This window comes from Heteronotia binoei, chromosome 15 (assembly GCF_032191835.1).
Source record: "Heteronotia binoei isolate CCM8104 ecotype False Entrance Well chromosome 15, APGP_CSIRO_Hbin_v1, whole genome shotgun sequence".
NCBI lineage: Eukaryota > Metazoa > Chordata > Lepidosauria > Squamata > Gekkonidae > Heteronotia > Heteronotia binoei.
This window is the reverse complement of record NC_083237.1, coordinates 38339010-38356068: the sequence shown is the minus strand read 5'-3', so window position 1 is coordinate 38356068 and position 17059 is coordinate 38339010. Positions and strand designations below refer to the sequence as shown.

At 41.9% G+C, this 17059-nt stretch overlaps 1 protein-coding gene across 1 annotated transcript; it reads left to right on the top strand.

Annotated features, from left to right (window-relative positions):
- The first annotated feature begins 7388 nt into the window (after positions 1–7388).
- Positions 7389–8330, top strand: LOC132583448 (olfactory receptor 2G3-like). The gene has a single exon (XM_060255085.1). The coding sequence runs from the start codon at positions 7389–7391 to the stop codon at positions 8328–8330; it is 942 nt and encodes a 313-aa protein (XP_060111068.1).
- The last annotated feature ends 8729 nt before the right edge of the window (positions 8331–17059 follow it).

Below are 17059 nucleotides of genomic sequence, written 5' to 3'. Positions count from 1 at the left end.
TGAATTCAATAAAGAGGCAGAGACTTTTCTGCTGGGATTACAAATGGAAAAATTTCCAAAAGAAGATAGAACGTTAATATGGTACTTGCTCTCAGCTGCTAGGACATTGTATGCGCAGTTGTGGAAGCAAGAAAAAATACCAGAAAAATGGGACTGGATTATGAAAGTTATGTCATGGAGTGAAATGGACAAATTAACAAGAAAATTAAGAGACTGTGATTTAGAACTTTTTAACCAAGAGTGGAAGAAATTCAGAAGATATGTAGAGAAAGAGTGGAAAATAAAAGGACATTGGACAATTTTTGAGGATTAAGATTTTTAAGATAACAATACAATTCTTGAAGGGGGTTCTTCTTCCCTATGTTTCTTTTTTGTTTCGTTTTTTTTCTTGATAGTTAAGGGTACCTTTAATATCTGTTTTTTTAAAGAAAATAACACTGGCGGGGGTCAAGTAATTGGGGGAGGGGTGGGAGAAAGTAAGATGTGGGGTAGAATGATGGTCTTTTTCTTAATATATATTAAGCTTTTTATAAGTTGTAGTTATAGTTCTACTACCATATGTTACTAATAAAATTGTTTATTTGAGAGGAATATGTCTGTTTTACGTGCTCCACAAAACTGAGTCAAATTCCACAGGACATCAATACTGCTAGGTAGAGAGTTCTACCAGCCTGAAGCCAATGTTAAGAAGGCCCTGGCTCAAGTTGAGGACAGCCAAACATCTTCTGGGCCAGGGATTGCCAGTAAATTATGATCCCCTGAGTGTAAAGCTCTTTGGGGGACATATAGGGAGAGGCAGTCTAATAGGTATGTTTGTCCCAGACCATTAAGAGTTTTAAAGGTGAGAACCAGAATCTTGAAGTGGATCTGGTACTCAGTTGGAGTCAGTGCAGTTAACAGAACAGAGGTTGAATATATGCTGTCATTGGGGTACTCATGAATACCTGCACTGATACATTTTGGTTTAGTGGTGTAGAGCCAGTTTGGTGTAGCGGTTAAGTGTGCAGACTGGAACTCAGTTTTATTCCCCTCTCCATCACTCACTCCACATCACCTCAGAGTTGGAAAAGACTGGTGTTTGCACAGGGGACCTTTCCTTCCTCCACTTGCTGCTACTGGAACAGCCCTAGGTTACCATGGCTCTTGCGAGAGTTGTCCTTAAAATAGCAGTTGCTGTGAGATCCCTCTCCACCCCACCCACCTCACAGGGTGTCTGTTGTGGGGGAAGAAGATAAAGGAGAATGTAAGCCACTCTGAGTCTCTGATTCAGAGAGGAGGGTTGGGTATAAATCTGCAGTCTTCTTCTACATTCTGGACAAGCTGTAATTTCTGGATTGATTTCAAAGGTAGCTGTGATGGACTCAAAGCAATGTGCCTGAGTGAGAGTTGAAAAACTCACTCTGTTTGCTGAACCACTTTCATGGTAACAAATGTATCAAGTGGAAGGAGGCAGCCAAAGGCAGAAATCTCCTCAGTGTTCAGTTCAGAACAGACAGAGATAGTGTTCAGCTAGAATATTGCAGCTGAGAGCAGACTGCGTGGGAGCTCAGTTCAGTTCCTGAGACAGAGCTGGTTTATTTAGAACTCTTGTCTGGTTGAGAGTTTAATTGTGAGAAGGGGCTAACCTTAGCTTCTGTCTGGGGAAACTCTCAAGGCTGTGGCATACTGTGTCGCAAGGCAGAGTGAAGCTTTAAGACTCTGCTGAGGAGTTATGTCAAACCAAAAATCAGACTCCTGGTTCTAAACTAGAATACCAATACACAAACTGAGAGAGGAACAATAGGTTCTTGTGGCTGTGTGGAAATCCCATAAGTCAGACAGAGATCCTATCTGTGAGGGGACATAACATAAGTGACTGAAGTGCTGGTGTGAAGAGCCCTCAAGGGTGTTAATGTCCTGGGTATAGCTCTAAAGGCTAGAGAATACCTGATTGCTAGGGGAAAGGGTCTGTGAAGGGACTATCTGTCACAAATTCAGACAGTCCTCTGTGTGAGTGAGATTAGTGTGTGTGGGAGATATATGTGAGAAACCTGAACCAACTACATTTAAAAATCTTTCTCTAGTCAAGAGTCTTATTCCAGTGTGAGGGAAACACTGTTGTTTTTATATTTTCTAATATCAGCCTGCCAACCTCAGAAGTGTCCTCAAATGTTCTTGAGTTTATTTATTACTTGATCTTCTGCCTGCCAACTGATTTTTATAAGCATCCATCACATATTATTTCCTCCCTTCATTGCATTTCTGTAAATAATAAATCTATTTGGTTTTGGATTTAAAACATTATTAGTGCCTTTATTATTTCTGACAAAGTTATTTTAGCTTTCCTGAGGTGCTGGGTAAAGGTGACAAAAATCAAGCTGGTTCCTGTTTTACCCGCTAACCCTGACCAACTCTCACAGAATATTTACTTGCATAGAACAAATTACAGTAATCCAGCCTTGAGGTGACCATTGTGTGGCTCACTGTAGCAAGGTCAGGGGTAGAGAAAAAGGGGACTGACCTGGCGAAGCTGAAAAAAACAGCAGCATGGCAACATGTACAACATGGGCCTCCATTGATAAAGAGGAGTCCAGGAGCACACTCAAGCTCTTGAGGGTTGATGCCGGTATTGAGGGCTAGGAGCTGACACCCCAATCTCAGGTTGCCCCTCACAGCTACAGGACCTCTGTCTTTGAAAGATTCAGCTTCAGCCAGCTCTGCTTCAGCCAACCAGCCATGGCCTTCAATCCCACAGCCAACGATAGATATAGCTGGATGCTATCAGCATACTGGTGACAAGCCAGCCCAAAACTCTGTACCAACTGGGTGAGAGGGCACATATAGATGTTAAACAGCACAGAAAGGAAAAATTGGGTACCTAACATAATTATATCAATGACAGAAAATATTCCTCCCCAATGCCTCCTTTATTACATTGAAAAGTTCTTGGAACTTTGTCTGTAGTGTGTAATATTTACTTCTCTCTCTTTTTGGGGGAGTATTTTTTTTTGTGTGTGCATGTACATAAGCATGCCTAGGAGTCCTGGTCATGGTTACTGGGGCTTGGACATCCTGAGAGTTAACTCTATTGCCTGCCTCTGCATCCAAGCCCTGATATTCCTTGGAAGTCTGCTTAGCTTCTCAGATCTGATGAGATCAGCCTTGCCTTGGCTATCCAGGTCAGGGCAATGATATTTACTTCTGATTGGGTATATTTATGTTCATAATTTTACATTTCAAATTACATAGCTGGTCTGTTTTGCAACTACATTATTAGTTTCATCGTTGCTACATACTCAGGATTACATATTTTCACCTCTTCTGCATACCCACTTTTACTTTTAACTAGGTAATATCACAAATAAAATATAATGATCTGGACTTTGTCTCTTCTAACACTCATTGGACTGGCTAGGATCTCAGTTCCACCTGATATTCTTATTTGACTATCGAGATACAGTTTGGTCCTGGGGTGGGGGGACACTTTCAGGTCTAATCCGATTGTCAGTTCCCCCATTCCAGTGTGACCACTGACTGCAATGTGAATCAAGAAAGAAAAGCACAAGTTTGAGATGTATATTTAATTGGGCACATGAGGTTTGCTCACTAGCACTTTAATAGAAATATCACATTGAACGGGATTTTTTTTTAACTTTCTCTGACTCCAACTGTCACAGATGCGGACAATATACAGGTAGGATGCAAAATTCAGGTCATTTCCACTTCTTTGGTTAACACAAGGGTTTGCATAAACTAATGAGATGAGTAGGAAAGGAAAGGTCCCCTGTGCAAGCACCAGTCGTTTCCAACTCTGGGGTGATGTTGCTATCACAACATTTTCACGGCAGACTTTTTATGGAGTGGTTTGCCATTGGTTTCCCCAGTCATCTACACTTTCCCCCCAGCAAGCTGGGTACTCATTTTACTGACCTCAGAAGGATGGAAGGCTGAGTCAACCTCAAGCTGGCTACCTGAAAACCCACCTAACACCAGGATCAAACTCAGGACATGAGCAGAGCTTAGGACTGCAGTACTGCAGCTTTAACTCTCTGCATCACGGGGCTGTGTGTGTGAGATGAGTAAGTTGGTCTCAAAATTTTTGCACTATTAAAAAAAGAAGAAAAGAAACAGTCTCCAGGATCCAAAGACACCTTTTAATTGTGAGGATCCTTTGGGTGAAATTAGATTATCATTTTATCCAAGAAATGGTTATTATCAATCAATTGTACTGGATAATATTTCAGGAGGACTGGAATGTAATGAGCAGTAGGTTGGATCCAAAAGTTTTGTTCCGCTACAGAACCTTCCCTTGATGCAATCAGCCTTCTTTCAATCCAGTGCAAGAAGGCTTTCACCAGTCTCTTCCAACAGGAAGCCTTCTTATGCCAGATCTTTATGGCCATACAACATGCCCTGATATAGATGAAGAAGGATGGACTCATTGTGCAGCAACTTTCGGCACTTTGTTTTTTTAAATGATGCTGCTCTGTGAATCAAGTGGATGATAGACAAGGTTATCTATACTGACCTCTCTCTCTCTCTCTATGCTTGTGTGTGTATACTGAATTCTCTCTCTCTGTGTATGTGTGTGTGTGTGTGTGTGTGTATATATATATATATATATATATATATATATATATATATGTGTGTGTGTGTGTGTGTGTGTGTGTGTGTGTTCGTCATATATTATTCATATATGATGAAAAATAAACTACTTCCATAAACAATCACATCTTGAAAAACAGGTAAAGAAGTTACATGTCTAATGGGTATTTAAGAAAGTATCATTTATTGTCTAGGTAGTGGGGGAAAGGATAGAGAAAGAAAGTTTCATAACCAGAAACAAGGAGTTATTTTGTATGATTTTGGAAATGTGGATCAAAGTGTGGGGTGCATCTGTTCATAAGTGAAATGGTGAAACAGCAACATTGCAGCCAATCAATTATATTTTCATCTACCCAAAATAATTTGGCTGATAGAAGTAGATAGGGTGGGTTATGCTGTGTGGTTTTTATTTATTACTTCTTTTTAAATGACCAGATTTTCAGCTGTGGGCCTCCTATACACTTTCAACAAAATCTACTGTATAAAGAATCACAAATATATCACAGTAAGCCAGCCTGTAAAGTGCATTAATTTCAAAACCAAGGGTTGGCAGAAATATGGTGTGTTTCTGTATGTGTGGGGGGATCTAAGCTAACCAGAACATAGTCTTCATTTGTAGCCTAAAGTTAATCACCCTATGTGCCAGGTGAACCACATAGCAAAGGAGTAACATAAATGTGAAACGACTAAGAAGTCTGTCTCTAGTAGTCATCCACTTAATCTCTGAAGATACAGGAACAAAGAATAAAGATTCTGATAAAGATTTAGATTGACAGATAACAGAAGTATCCTGGTCCCAAATGATTTATGGTTTTCAAGGTAATAACTAGAATAAGTAACAGTCATGGATGCAGTTAGAAAGCAAGAGCACTGGCAAAATGTACACTCATTTGAATTTCCATGCATACCCCACTAGTCCAGTCACCTGGATGTAGACAGAGTGCAGAGAAGCTTGAGCAAATCATCCCCCCCTCCCAGGGAAACATTGTAGTTAGGCCCTCATCCAAAACTGAGGAAGTCACTTCATGTCACATAAAAGACTGAGCCTCCATCTGTAGCTTTAGATCTACCACAAAAATGGTTCTGTTTTCTGGAATATGTAAACAATAAGGATACTGTTTTTGGCAAGATTCCTATAAAATATATGAATATTATGATTTATTAAGACTATGCTGTTAAATGATATAATCTGTTTTTAAGATTGATGGTGTAGTGAATAAGAGTATGCCGTGATTGCTTTCGTGACTTGGGACTTTTGTCCAAAGTTTGGTATTATGTTTCGAGTTGTTTTTTTATATAAAAAGTTTTTAATAAAATTTAAATTGTAAAAAAAAAAGTAAGGAACCTTCAAGGGGAGTGTAACTTTATGCTGAATGGTTTAACTCCCTAATCCACAATTGGCACATTATTTTAATAAACCTATGACCAGATTTTCCCCTTTAGATTTCAATCAATAACATTGCTGACACCACCATTCTTGCCTAATGAGTACTCTGCTTGGCCAGTTTAGCTCAAAGTGTAGACATTTTCCAGCCATCAAAGGTAACTGAGAAGCTAATGATGTACCGTGATGTAATAGTCCAAATGACTATTAGCAAAACTTCATGAGGTCCTTCTAGAAATTAGATTACCAGGAACTATTTTACAGGCATAAATGTCAGCTGTGTGTAATGCAAGAAATTACTGAAGCTAGATGGTGAAAAAAAATATTAAAAAATACATTAGCCACTTGAGTTTACATCAATATTAGGGAACATGCCCCCAAATTAATGTTTAGGTGATATTGCAATCCTGTTAAATTTGGGGAAAAAAATCTTCATTATGTCTCTGATGAATCCTGGTGATACCATCAGGAAAGAGGCTTGCTATACCATATATGACGGACCTGTCCAGTTATAAAACAATTATGGAAGAGAAGATATAAAGTAGTAAATGAAATCATAGTCTGCAGACTGTTCACCAAGGTTAATTATCCTTTATACCTTTGAATGCTGATTAGATAGATAGATAGATAGATAGATAGATAGATAGATAGATAGATAGATAGATAGATAGATAGATAGATAGATAGATAGATAGATTGATTTCTACTTCTGTTCTATTTCTGTTTTTAGACAGTATAGGACATAATTACCAATTATCACTATTTATACCGGACAGAAATAACTGAAAGCAGAAATAACTGGCAGCAAAACAGGAGAAAGCACTCCTATGATTACAATTTTTATGTAGCAAATGTTTAAAGATCTAGCTAGAGTGTTTATGAAATCTCCATTCCTAAAGAATGTATTAACCAATCAAGCATGTTTTAATTTTGAACAAGGGCTGACAGGAAATTTAAATTATAGAGACATTTCCTGGTGAACCTACTGCCCTAGAGAATCACTTGTGACCATGTGCAAGCACAGCCAAGTTCCAGCAATTCTGCCCAGTCCTCAGGGGTCACTTGGCTCAGGTCATCATCAATAGTAATTGATGTTTCATCCATCATCAATAGTAATGGATGTTTCATCCATCTTCTCCTGTACCACTATCAGTTTGAAAGATGAAACAATGGATGAGTTTATGTCCATGGAACTGTTGGGCTGAATGGCCCCTACAGTCCTGCATTATTGTGCCACAAGGGTTGCTCAGTTTGGCTTGTTTCAGGGCCATTTTAAATTCCTAGTTCACTCCTGTTCAAGACTTTAGGAGAACCCTTGATATGATCCCTATCATTTCTCATGCTTTGTTTGTATCTTGGATGCTAAAGTGGACCTGAATTTGGCATCTTATGTTTTTCTTCTTAGATTCTACAGGACATAATGGTGCAAGAAAATGAAACTGAAGTTTTGGAATTCATACTGATGGGTTTTTCTGCTCATCCCAGTTTGGAACCATTACTTTTTGTGATATTCACTTTCATATATATGGCAACCCTCTTTGGTAACTTTGGCATCATCGCCCTGGCCACAGCAGATCCTCACTTACAAACACCAATGTATTTTTTCCTTAGACATCTGGCTTTTTTGAACCTTTGCTACACTACTGCTGTAGTCCCAAAAATGTTGTCTAACCTGATATCTGCTAAGAAAACTATATCCTACCTACTGTGCATGATGCAAACATACATCTCTGCCTTTATGGGAGCTGCAGAATGCATCATTCTGGCTGTGATGTCTTTGGATCGCTATGCAGCTGTGTGCCACCCTCTGCGCTACACCATTATAATGAATCGCCATGTCTGTGTGAGGATTGCAGCAGCAGCTTGGACATTAAGCTTCCTAGTTTCAGTGGTTCCGCTTAGATTAAGCTTGCCTCCTCTTTGCAGACCATATGTCATTAACCACATTTTCTGTGAAGTTCCTGTTCTGCTGCATATGATCTGCTCTGATACCTCCCTAAATGAACTCTTAATGTTACTGTCAGGTATCAGCACACTGATGCTGCCCTTCATCTTGATCCTTGTGTCTTACGGCCACATCATTGGTGCTGTGATCAGAATCCGCACTGTGGGGGGCAGGCGCAAAGCCTTTTCCACTTGTTCTTCTCATCTAACAGTGGTGACCATTTATTATGGGACTGGCATGTTTATGTACATGAGGCCCAAATCAAGTTACTCACCAGAGACTGACAAATTTATTTCTGTATTTTATGCTGTCATCAATCCTATGCTGAACCCCATTATATACAGTTTCAGGAATAATGAAGTCAAGGAGTCCTTCATGAGGGCCTTTGGAAGGAATACATTGGGCAAAACTCTCTAGTAAGTGACCAGTAATATCAGAGGTGCATTCTTCACCAACTCTTGTGTTTCCAATATGCATTCAATTGTTAATAAGATGTCATGTTCTTATTGCATAGGACATTGAGTTATCTATTAACATCTAAGAAGCAATCAGGGTGTTATCTATAATAAAAAGATCCATCTGTCTTTCTGTCTGTCTTATTTCTGTTATAAGAATAACTCCTCAGAAAACAAAGCTAGGCACTTCAAAATTGGCCACCAATTTCAAAATGATACTGGGAATTGCACTGCCAAAAATGAAGAGAATAGGGACATTTTGGCCCATGCAATCCCCAATACCTCCACTCCCCTGCTTTTTGTTTAGAACCTGGGATTTTCCACCCATTACAGTGTTATACTAGCTTAGTATGAGTAGCATAAAATAAGAAAATGCCATTTTAAAAGCCTATATAGCCCTGGATATGGGCTGTTCTCATGCTTAATGATAAGACATTTTGGAGGTCATTAATTCATAGGGCCACCATACATTGGAAGACTTGATGGCACTTCACACACACACACACACACACACACACACACTCCTGCTTCTGTAGCTCAAGGATGAGTACTGTAATAATATAACACAGGACAATTTTCACCGTCAAATTGGTAACTTTAGCATCACCATCTCCTGTTTTAACTTGACTGCATTTACAATTCCAGTAGTCTATATCAGGGGTGGCCAACGGTAGCTCTCCAGATGTTTTTTGCCTACAACTCCCATAAGCACCAGCCAGAATAGCTGATGGCTGGGGTTGATGGGAGTTGTAGGCAAAAAACATCTGGAGAGCTACTGTTGGCCAACCCTGGTCTATATCTTTATCTATATAATAAATTTAAAGTATGCAACAGCTGTTCTGTCTCGCCTAAGATAAATCACTCCAATAAAGCAATGTGATTACATGATTGCATGGGTAGTTGTATTTCCTGGCATCCACTTGCTTCTTCAGACTTGGGGCTAAAATGTAAAAGCTCTTGACTGGAACCAAAACATTTATTTTACTTTACTTTCTTCATTTATATTTCACTTTACCTACTTCATGTATATCTCATGTATAAAACAGCTTAGCTTACATCATGGCATTCCTCATACCTATCAAATCATAGATGTTTCTGGATGTTGGTGTTAATCATATAGCACAGCGGGGTCAACCAATACAAATTCTTCTAATATCCACTTAAGTACATCTATATACTGATTTATTGTTTCATAAAAGTATCCTTTGGTACCTGTATCTAAGGCAACCTTAACGCAACACCAAATGTAATTTTATTTATTTATTATATTTTTACCCCACCCTCCCCTAACAGGCTCAGGTCAGCTAACAACAGTTAAAAACAACATAGCATTGATAATAAAGTCACAATAAAATCATTCAAATAATTACATACAGTTTCCTACAATTTCAGATTACAATCCCTAAAATCGAAGATGACATCATTTCCAGTTTATATTTAGTACTACATATTTATTTAATAACATGACTTAAGTTCTCTACCTTTGAAATTGTTTTGTATTCAGTCAGACATTGGTTTATCTAGCTCAGCTTTGCTTACGTTCATTGGGAGCAGCTCTCTAGGATCTTGGGCAGAGAAAATGTTCCCTCTCCCCAGAGATCCTAAAACTGGAAATGTCAGGGAATTAACAGGGAATCAAGCATTGTATCTCTATCCTCTGTCATAGTATTCAGAATATAGAATTGTTACTAACCCTGAATTAAACCCAGGAACATCAAAGTAGTAACCCCCATCTTTCTTCTTTCGCTTTTACTAACAAATGCAGGAATGTCCTCTTTGAAGATAAGACCTCTTGGGACTTGTTCTCAGGCTCAGCCAGGCCTGAATCCAGGATGTGCTAGCCGCAATATAGATAAGGAACCCAGCACGTGAATTTCACACGTGAATGTAGAATTGTTTATAGAACCTTTGATGTGCCATCTTAAAGCATGTATTCTAGTGTTACAGAGTATCAGTTCCAATCCCCAGCTCGAAAGAGCCACATGGATTATCAATAAACCAAACTTTGTTTCAATATTCAAGGACTGGTTATTTTGAGATTTCATGCTTGACATTTTGGAACTGATCCTTTATTAAGAGTTCATCTGACCTGGCAACTTTTAAGATGGATGGCTGAAAGAGCACCAGATAACTGAGAACCTACTGATCCATTCAAAGCAGTAGAGGTGCAGAACCCCCCCCCCCCAGCACATCGCTGGGACTCGGAGAGTCAGGGGGGGCACGGGTCCCCTCTGCACATACAGCAATTGTTCATTACCCCTCAGAAGTGGGAGCCACGCACCTCCACAGCGCTGATGGATGAGGCACCAGCACGCCATGAGATCATCCTGTCGAGACCAGCGCGAGGGTGCAAAGGTGGTGGGAACCCCAGAGAAAGGTGGGAAGACTGCCCCGTAAGAGATGAAGATGAGTGGGGTGGAACCCGGCCAAAGGACAGCCATTCAGCTGGGTTTGAGGAGGAAGATGGGGGCAACCCGAAAGAGCCAGATATCCTGGAGACCGTGAGAGGGGAAATGACTACCATGGCGAGGAAATTACGGGACGAAATCCAAGCTAACGCCACCTTCATGGCGCAAGAGATGCAGAGGCAGATCGATCGGATGCTGAGGTTGGACCCAGGGAGGTCTCCGTTGGCTCCACCAATTGCACCAGCACCACAGGTACCACCAAACGTGCTGGCACCTCAAGTGCCTCCAGTGGTACCTGGACAACCAGGGGCCCCTGCACCACCACAGGGACTCCCGGCACCTTGAGACTTCAGGAGGGGTCGAGAACTGGATGCCACCTTCGATGGCAACCCAGAGAAGATAGAGTATTTCACCATTCAAGCCAATAGTTACATGCACTTTTGGGGGAACACGTTCCCTGATGAATACAGCCGAGTGGACTACCTCAGTTCGAAGCTGAAAGGAGCCACAAGGAGGTGGTATGTAAGCCTGTACGAGATGAGGGGTCCTGAGCTCGACACCGTAGCCAGATTCCTGCAGGCACTGCTGACTCAGTATGAAGATCCCCTCCAGGAGACCCGGACCATCACAGCCTTGTGTGTGATGCAGCAAGGGATGAAATCCGTGCGTGAGTATGTGGCCTATTTCAAGGTACAAGGTTGGAGCGAGATGATGAAGATTGAAGAATTTCAGAGAGGGCTAAACACGAGTCTGCTGGACTGAGCAAGCCCACCCTACCACACTGGTGGGATGGGTACAGCTGGCAGGCAAAGTGGAGACTAATATGAAACGAGTGGCCCTCCAATGCCAACTGCAGCAAGGGGGAAAGGGGGGACGTGAGGCTCGGTCAGGGGCTAAGACAGACGGGAAGAAGAGTGTGGCCTGGGGGGGACCCCCAAAACTCCCTCGGTGCGCAAATGCTTTCGATGTGGTGACCCAAACCACTTAGCGACTAATTGCCCGGAGAAACCTCGAGCCCCCCCCCACTTACTCCGAAGCCGACCTCAGCAGGACCAAAGAAGGCTTTGACCAGACCCAAGGAGTCGGTTCAAGGAAACACCACAACATTGACGATGCAAGATGAGAATACTATAATTTTGGATGACTCGAGTGAGGAGTCTTGAGCAACAGAGCCGGCGGAAAACGAGAACGACCTGCACTGAGGGGTGCCAGGAGGCAGGTCGTGGATCTAACGGAACCATTGCGGGTGAGAGTGACTGGATCTTTATTTTTTGTACCATTGACATTGCTGAATCAAAAGCTGAAGCGCTTTATTCATGCCCGAGCCCTAATTGACTCAGGGTGCATGAGGGAAATTATCACCCCAAAATTAGTGGATGCTTTGGGGCTAGTGCGGAAGCCCCTACCCCACCCGATGCAATTCGAAAAAATGGACGGGTCCGTAATGAAGGGGGAGCCCTGTGTAAAGGAGGCTCAGGGAGTACCGGTGGGGATAGAAATGTACCGGTGGGACATAGAAATGTTTGAGATCACCGCCTCATCATCCTTTGACGTAGTATTGGGGGTCGGGTGGCTAGCTAAGCACCAACCGGATATACAATGGGGAGAACAAACGATAGACTTCACAGACCGGAGGTGCAAACACCATCACTGGTTGGAGGCCTGGGGGCCTAATCCCCCCCCCCAGGAATGAAAAGATGTGTGTGTCAGTGGAGGAGGTGCGATCCATCCCCAGAGAGACTTGCGCAGAGTGTTCAGCAAGGAAGAGGAGAACGAGCTTCCCCCGCATCGAAGCACTGACTGCGCGATCGAGCTAATCCCCGGCCAGGAGCTACCTAAAGCCAAACTATACTCCATGGGGTGGGCTGAGAAGGCAGAACTAAGAAAGTTCATAGACAAAAACCTCAAAAGAGGCTTTATCCGGACGGCCACTGCCCCGCATGCCACGCCGGTACTTTTCTGGAAGAAAAAAAACGGGAGCCTTAGGCTTTGCACTGATTTTCATGGGATACATCCGATTTCAACGTCTAACGCGTACCCCATTCCCCTGATCAAAGATCTCCTGACTACAGTGTCCGAGGGATCCATTTTCACAAAACTGGACTGGAGGGACGCGTACTTTAGAGTGCGAATCAAAGAGGAGGATGAATGGAAGACCGCATTCAACACTCCAATGGGACAGTTGTAGTACCTCGTGATGCCTTTTGGATTACAGGGGGCTCCGGAAGTGTTTATGAACTTTATCAATGAGTTCCTGAGAGAATACCTGTACAAGGGGGTAGTGGTGTACCTGGATGACATCATTATTTACTCAAAGGACATGGCTTCCCACATACAGTTAGTGAGGAAGGTGCTCTCCACCTTGTACAAGCACAAGTTGTATGCTAAACAGTCCAAGTGTGAATTCCATCAAACCGAGCTTGATTATCTGGGATTCAGAGTGTCCGGGAAGGGACTTGCCATGGTTCCCGCCAAGATACAGGCAGTATTGGATTGGGCACCCCCGAGAACACGTAGACAGCTACAATCCTTTCTCAGGTTCACAAATTTTTATAGGACCTTCATCCAGGGGTTCACCCAGGTGATGTTGCCCCTGACAGACTTACTTAAGACTAAAGGGAAGGGGCCTAAGGTGAAAAAACCGGGGGCAAAGCTGGCATGGACCCCCGCCTGCCAAAAAGCATTTGAAAAACTTAAGTGATTGTTCACAAGTGAACCAGTATTGAGCCACCCGGATGAACTTAAGCCCTTCGTGGTCCAATGCGACATCTCCAATGTAGCTGTGGGAGCCATACTAATGCAAAAAGACTCCGAGGGGAGATTGCAACCATGTGCTTACATCTCTAAAAAGTTCTTGCCAGAACAGCACAACTGGTCGGTATGGGATAAAGAGGCATTTGCAGTGACTTTTGCATTAAAAACATGGCAGTCCTGGTTGGGAGGGAATGAGGGTACCATTTGAAATCTGGATCGACCATAAGAACTTAGAAGCCCTAAATGGTCATAGGAAATTAACCAAAAAACAGATCTGGTAGTCAGGGTTCTTTGTGAAGTTCGACTTCACCCTGAGACACATACCCAGGGAAAAAATTTCTTAGCTGACGCACTGTCCATACTGCCCCAACACAAAAGTCAAAGGGAGGAAGTGGTGGACTCAATGATCCCTCCCAGTGCAGTGGCTGGCACCGTGACCATCCGGTCAGGGAAGAAAAGGGAAGCGCCAGAGCTGGGGTGGGGGGGCATAGACTCATGGAAGAAACAGAACGGGAGGGTGATGAAAAACCGAAAGGGTTAACTAAAGGGACAAGGGGTTTTTGGTACCACGATGGGAAACTTTATGTCCCAAAAACACTGAGGCAGGAAATATTACAACATTGTCATTGCAATAAGCTATCTGGCCACTTTGGATACGTGAAGACATTACATCTGGTCAATAGGCAATTTTGGTGGCCTCAGATGAAAAAAAGACATTTCAGAGTTTATAACCACTTGCCCAGTGTGCATAATGGCAAAAAGACGGGGCGGAATACCTCCCAGTCTCCTTCAGCCCACTCAAACTGCAGAACGGCCATGGTCCGTGGTGTCTATGGACTTCATAGTGGAACTGCCTGCTTCTCAGGGCAGAACCGTGATACTAGCAGTGGTGAACACTTTCTCGAAGCAAGCGCATTTCATTCCCTGCAAAAAATTGACTACAGCAAAGAAACTTGCATATTTGTTTTCCAACACATGATTAAAGTCCACTCCTTCCCCGATAAGGTCATTAGTGACCACAGCTTGCAGTTCATTGCCAACTTCTGATGGGAGTTTTGCAAACTAACAGGCATGGAGCAGGGGTTGAGTTCCACCTATCACCCGCAGACGGACGGGCAGACGGAACGCGTAAACGCGCTTCTGGAGCAATATTTACGGTGCTACGTGAACTACCAACAGACTAATTGGGTACAGCTACTGCCGTTTGCAGAATATGGATACAATAATAGCCTCCATAGCTCAACTAAAGCATCCCCCTTTAAAATTGTAAATGGCTACGAGGGGAAGCCGTTCCCACTGTTGCCCGGCGGCAGCGGAGACAAACCCCCTCCTCCTGTCAGCAATGGTGGGAGAGGCTGGGGAAGGGGTGGGCCATAATTCAAGAAAACCTGGAAGTGGCTAAACGAGACTATAAAGCACATTATGACAAAAAGCACACTCCAGAATGGGACTTTAAAGTGGGAGAAACTGTGTTCCTATCCACGAAGAACCTGCCCTTACCACAAACATCCAGAAAACTCACTTACAAATACCTGGGACCATTCAAAATAAAGAGAGTAATAAACAAAGTGACAGTGGAGTTAGAATTGCCAAAACTGTTTAGTAAAATTCATGCTGTTTTCCATTGCAGCCTACTTCGACGAGATCCAGGGGCTACGAGTTGGCATCCTCACCCGCTGGAGCCCAAACCTATTCAAGTGAAGGGTCAGAGTCATCATGAGGTGCAGCAGATATTGAATGTGAGAGAAAAGAGGGGGGGTCTTGTACTTCCTAGTGCGCTGGAAGTATTCCCCCCCAGTTGTGATGAATGGGTGAAAGCATCCGACCTCAAGGCCCCGATCCTCCTCAAAAGATTTTACCTACTGCACCCAGACAAACCCCGAGCAAGAGCTTAGAGGGGCAGTATGTCAAGCATTGTATCTCTATCCTCTGTCATAGTATTCAGAATATAGAATTGTTACTAACCCTGAATTAAACCCAGGCACATCAAAGTAGCAACCCCCATCTTTCTTCTTTCGCTTTTACTAACAAATACAGGGATGTCCTCTTTGAAGATAAGACCTCTTGGGACTTGTTCTCAGGTCAGTCAGGCCTGAACCCAGGATGTGCTAGCCACAATATTGATAAGCAACCCAGTGTGTGAATTTCACACGTGAATGTAGAATTGTTTATAGAACCTTTGATGTGCCATCTTAAAGCATGTATTCTAGTGTTACAGAGTATCATTTCCAATCCCAGCTCGAAAGAGCCACATGGATTATCAATAAACCAAACTTTGTTTCAATATTCAAGGACTGGTTATTTTGAGATCTCATGCTTGACAGGTTCACCATCATAAACAGCATGTGCTTTGCCACTAAGCCACACCTTCTCCCACAATAAAAACACTGACAGCAAAATAACAACATTCTGTGTTGTTTTATTCAATGGAACAGAGTAATAATAATGATTGAACATTTTGCAATTTTCTCATTTTCCAAATTATGGCCAGTAAAACTTTAATTGATCCTCAAAGGATGGTTGGATGTTTTCAGGAAACACCCTTGGGTGCCCTTAAGAAATTATAATTCACAAATAGTTTGGATTTATCAACACTGTTGATTTCAAATTAAGACATGTGGCAGCACTGCAGAGTTCTTTTTATTTTAACAGAGTTCTTTTTATTTTATTTTTATTTTATTTTCTTATGTAGAAGAAAAAGGAAAAAGTATTCCCATACCTGCTTGCAGTACCTGGGACAAATCTTTAAATGACATGACAGACTTTTTTTTTTTTAAATTCAAGTATAGCAGTAATAATCTTCATCAAAAAAGTCAATTTTTAAAGAAATAATTGGGTTTTTTTTAAAGGAAATAGATGATAAATTCCACTACCTGAAAGATCCCACTACCTGAAAGAATCACTGATCCCAGTATTATGTTAAAGACTCCACATATGTCTTTGGATATCAAGAAAGAAGAAGAGCATCTTCAGGTGGGCTACATCATTGTTTTCATTTTTGATACATAAAATATTTGCACTGAGAAACATCCTCTTTTCTGGTTTTTTAGAAGGCCATGATATTAAATGTCAGATTTAAGGGGCATCTAAAGGCTTAATCCTGAGAGCTGCAGATTTTAACTATTCTGAGACAAACACCTGGAATGCCCTGGCTCTGGCTGAGACTAGGCAGACAATATTTGAGGTTGCAACAAAGGTTACAACTAAAGAATTGCATGAAGGAATGTTTCATTGCTGCAAAACACATGCACTCACACATACACAAATGATGTTTTCTATAGTAGAGTCTTGGAGAGAAGGATTAATCTAACTCTTTTATCTGGAGTATGCTGGGGGGTTTTCAGGTGCAGGGGAACTTTTATTTGGAGAAAGCATTCTAAGATGCAAACTCATATTCACCTTGAAATAAGACAATCCACGAAAAAAAACATTGCCATTATTCTTCTACATGGAGAATCTCTGAGCATGTAATAGATAGATAGATAGATAGATAGATAGATAGATAGATAGATAGATAGATAGATAGATA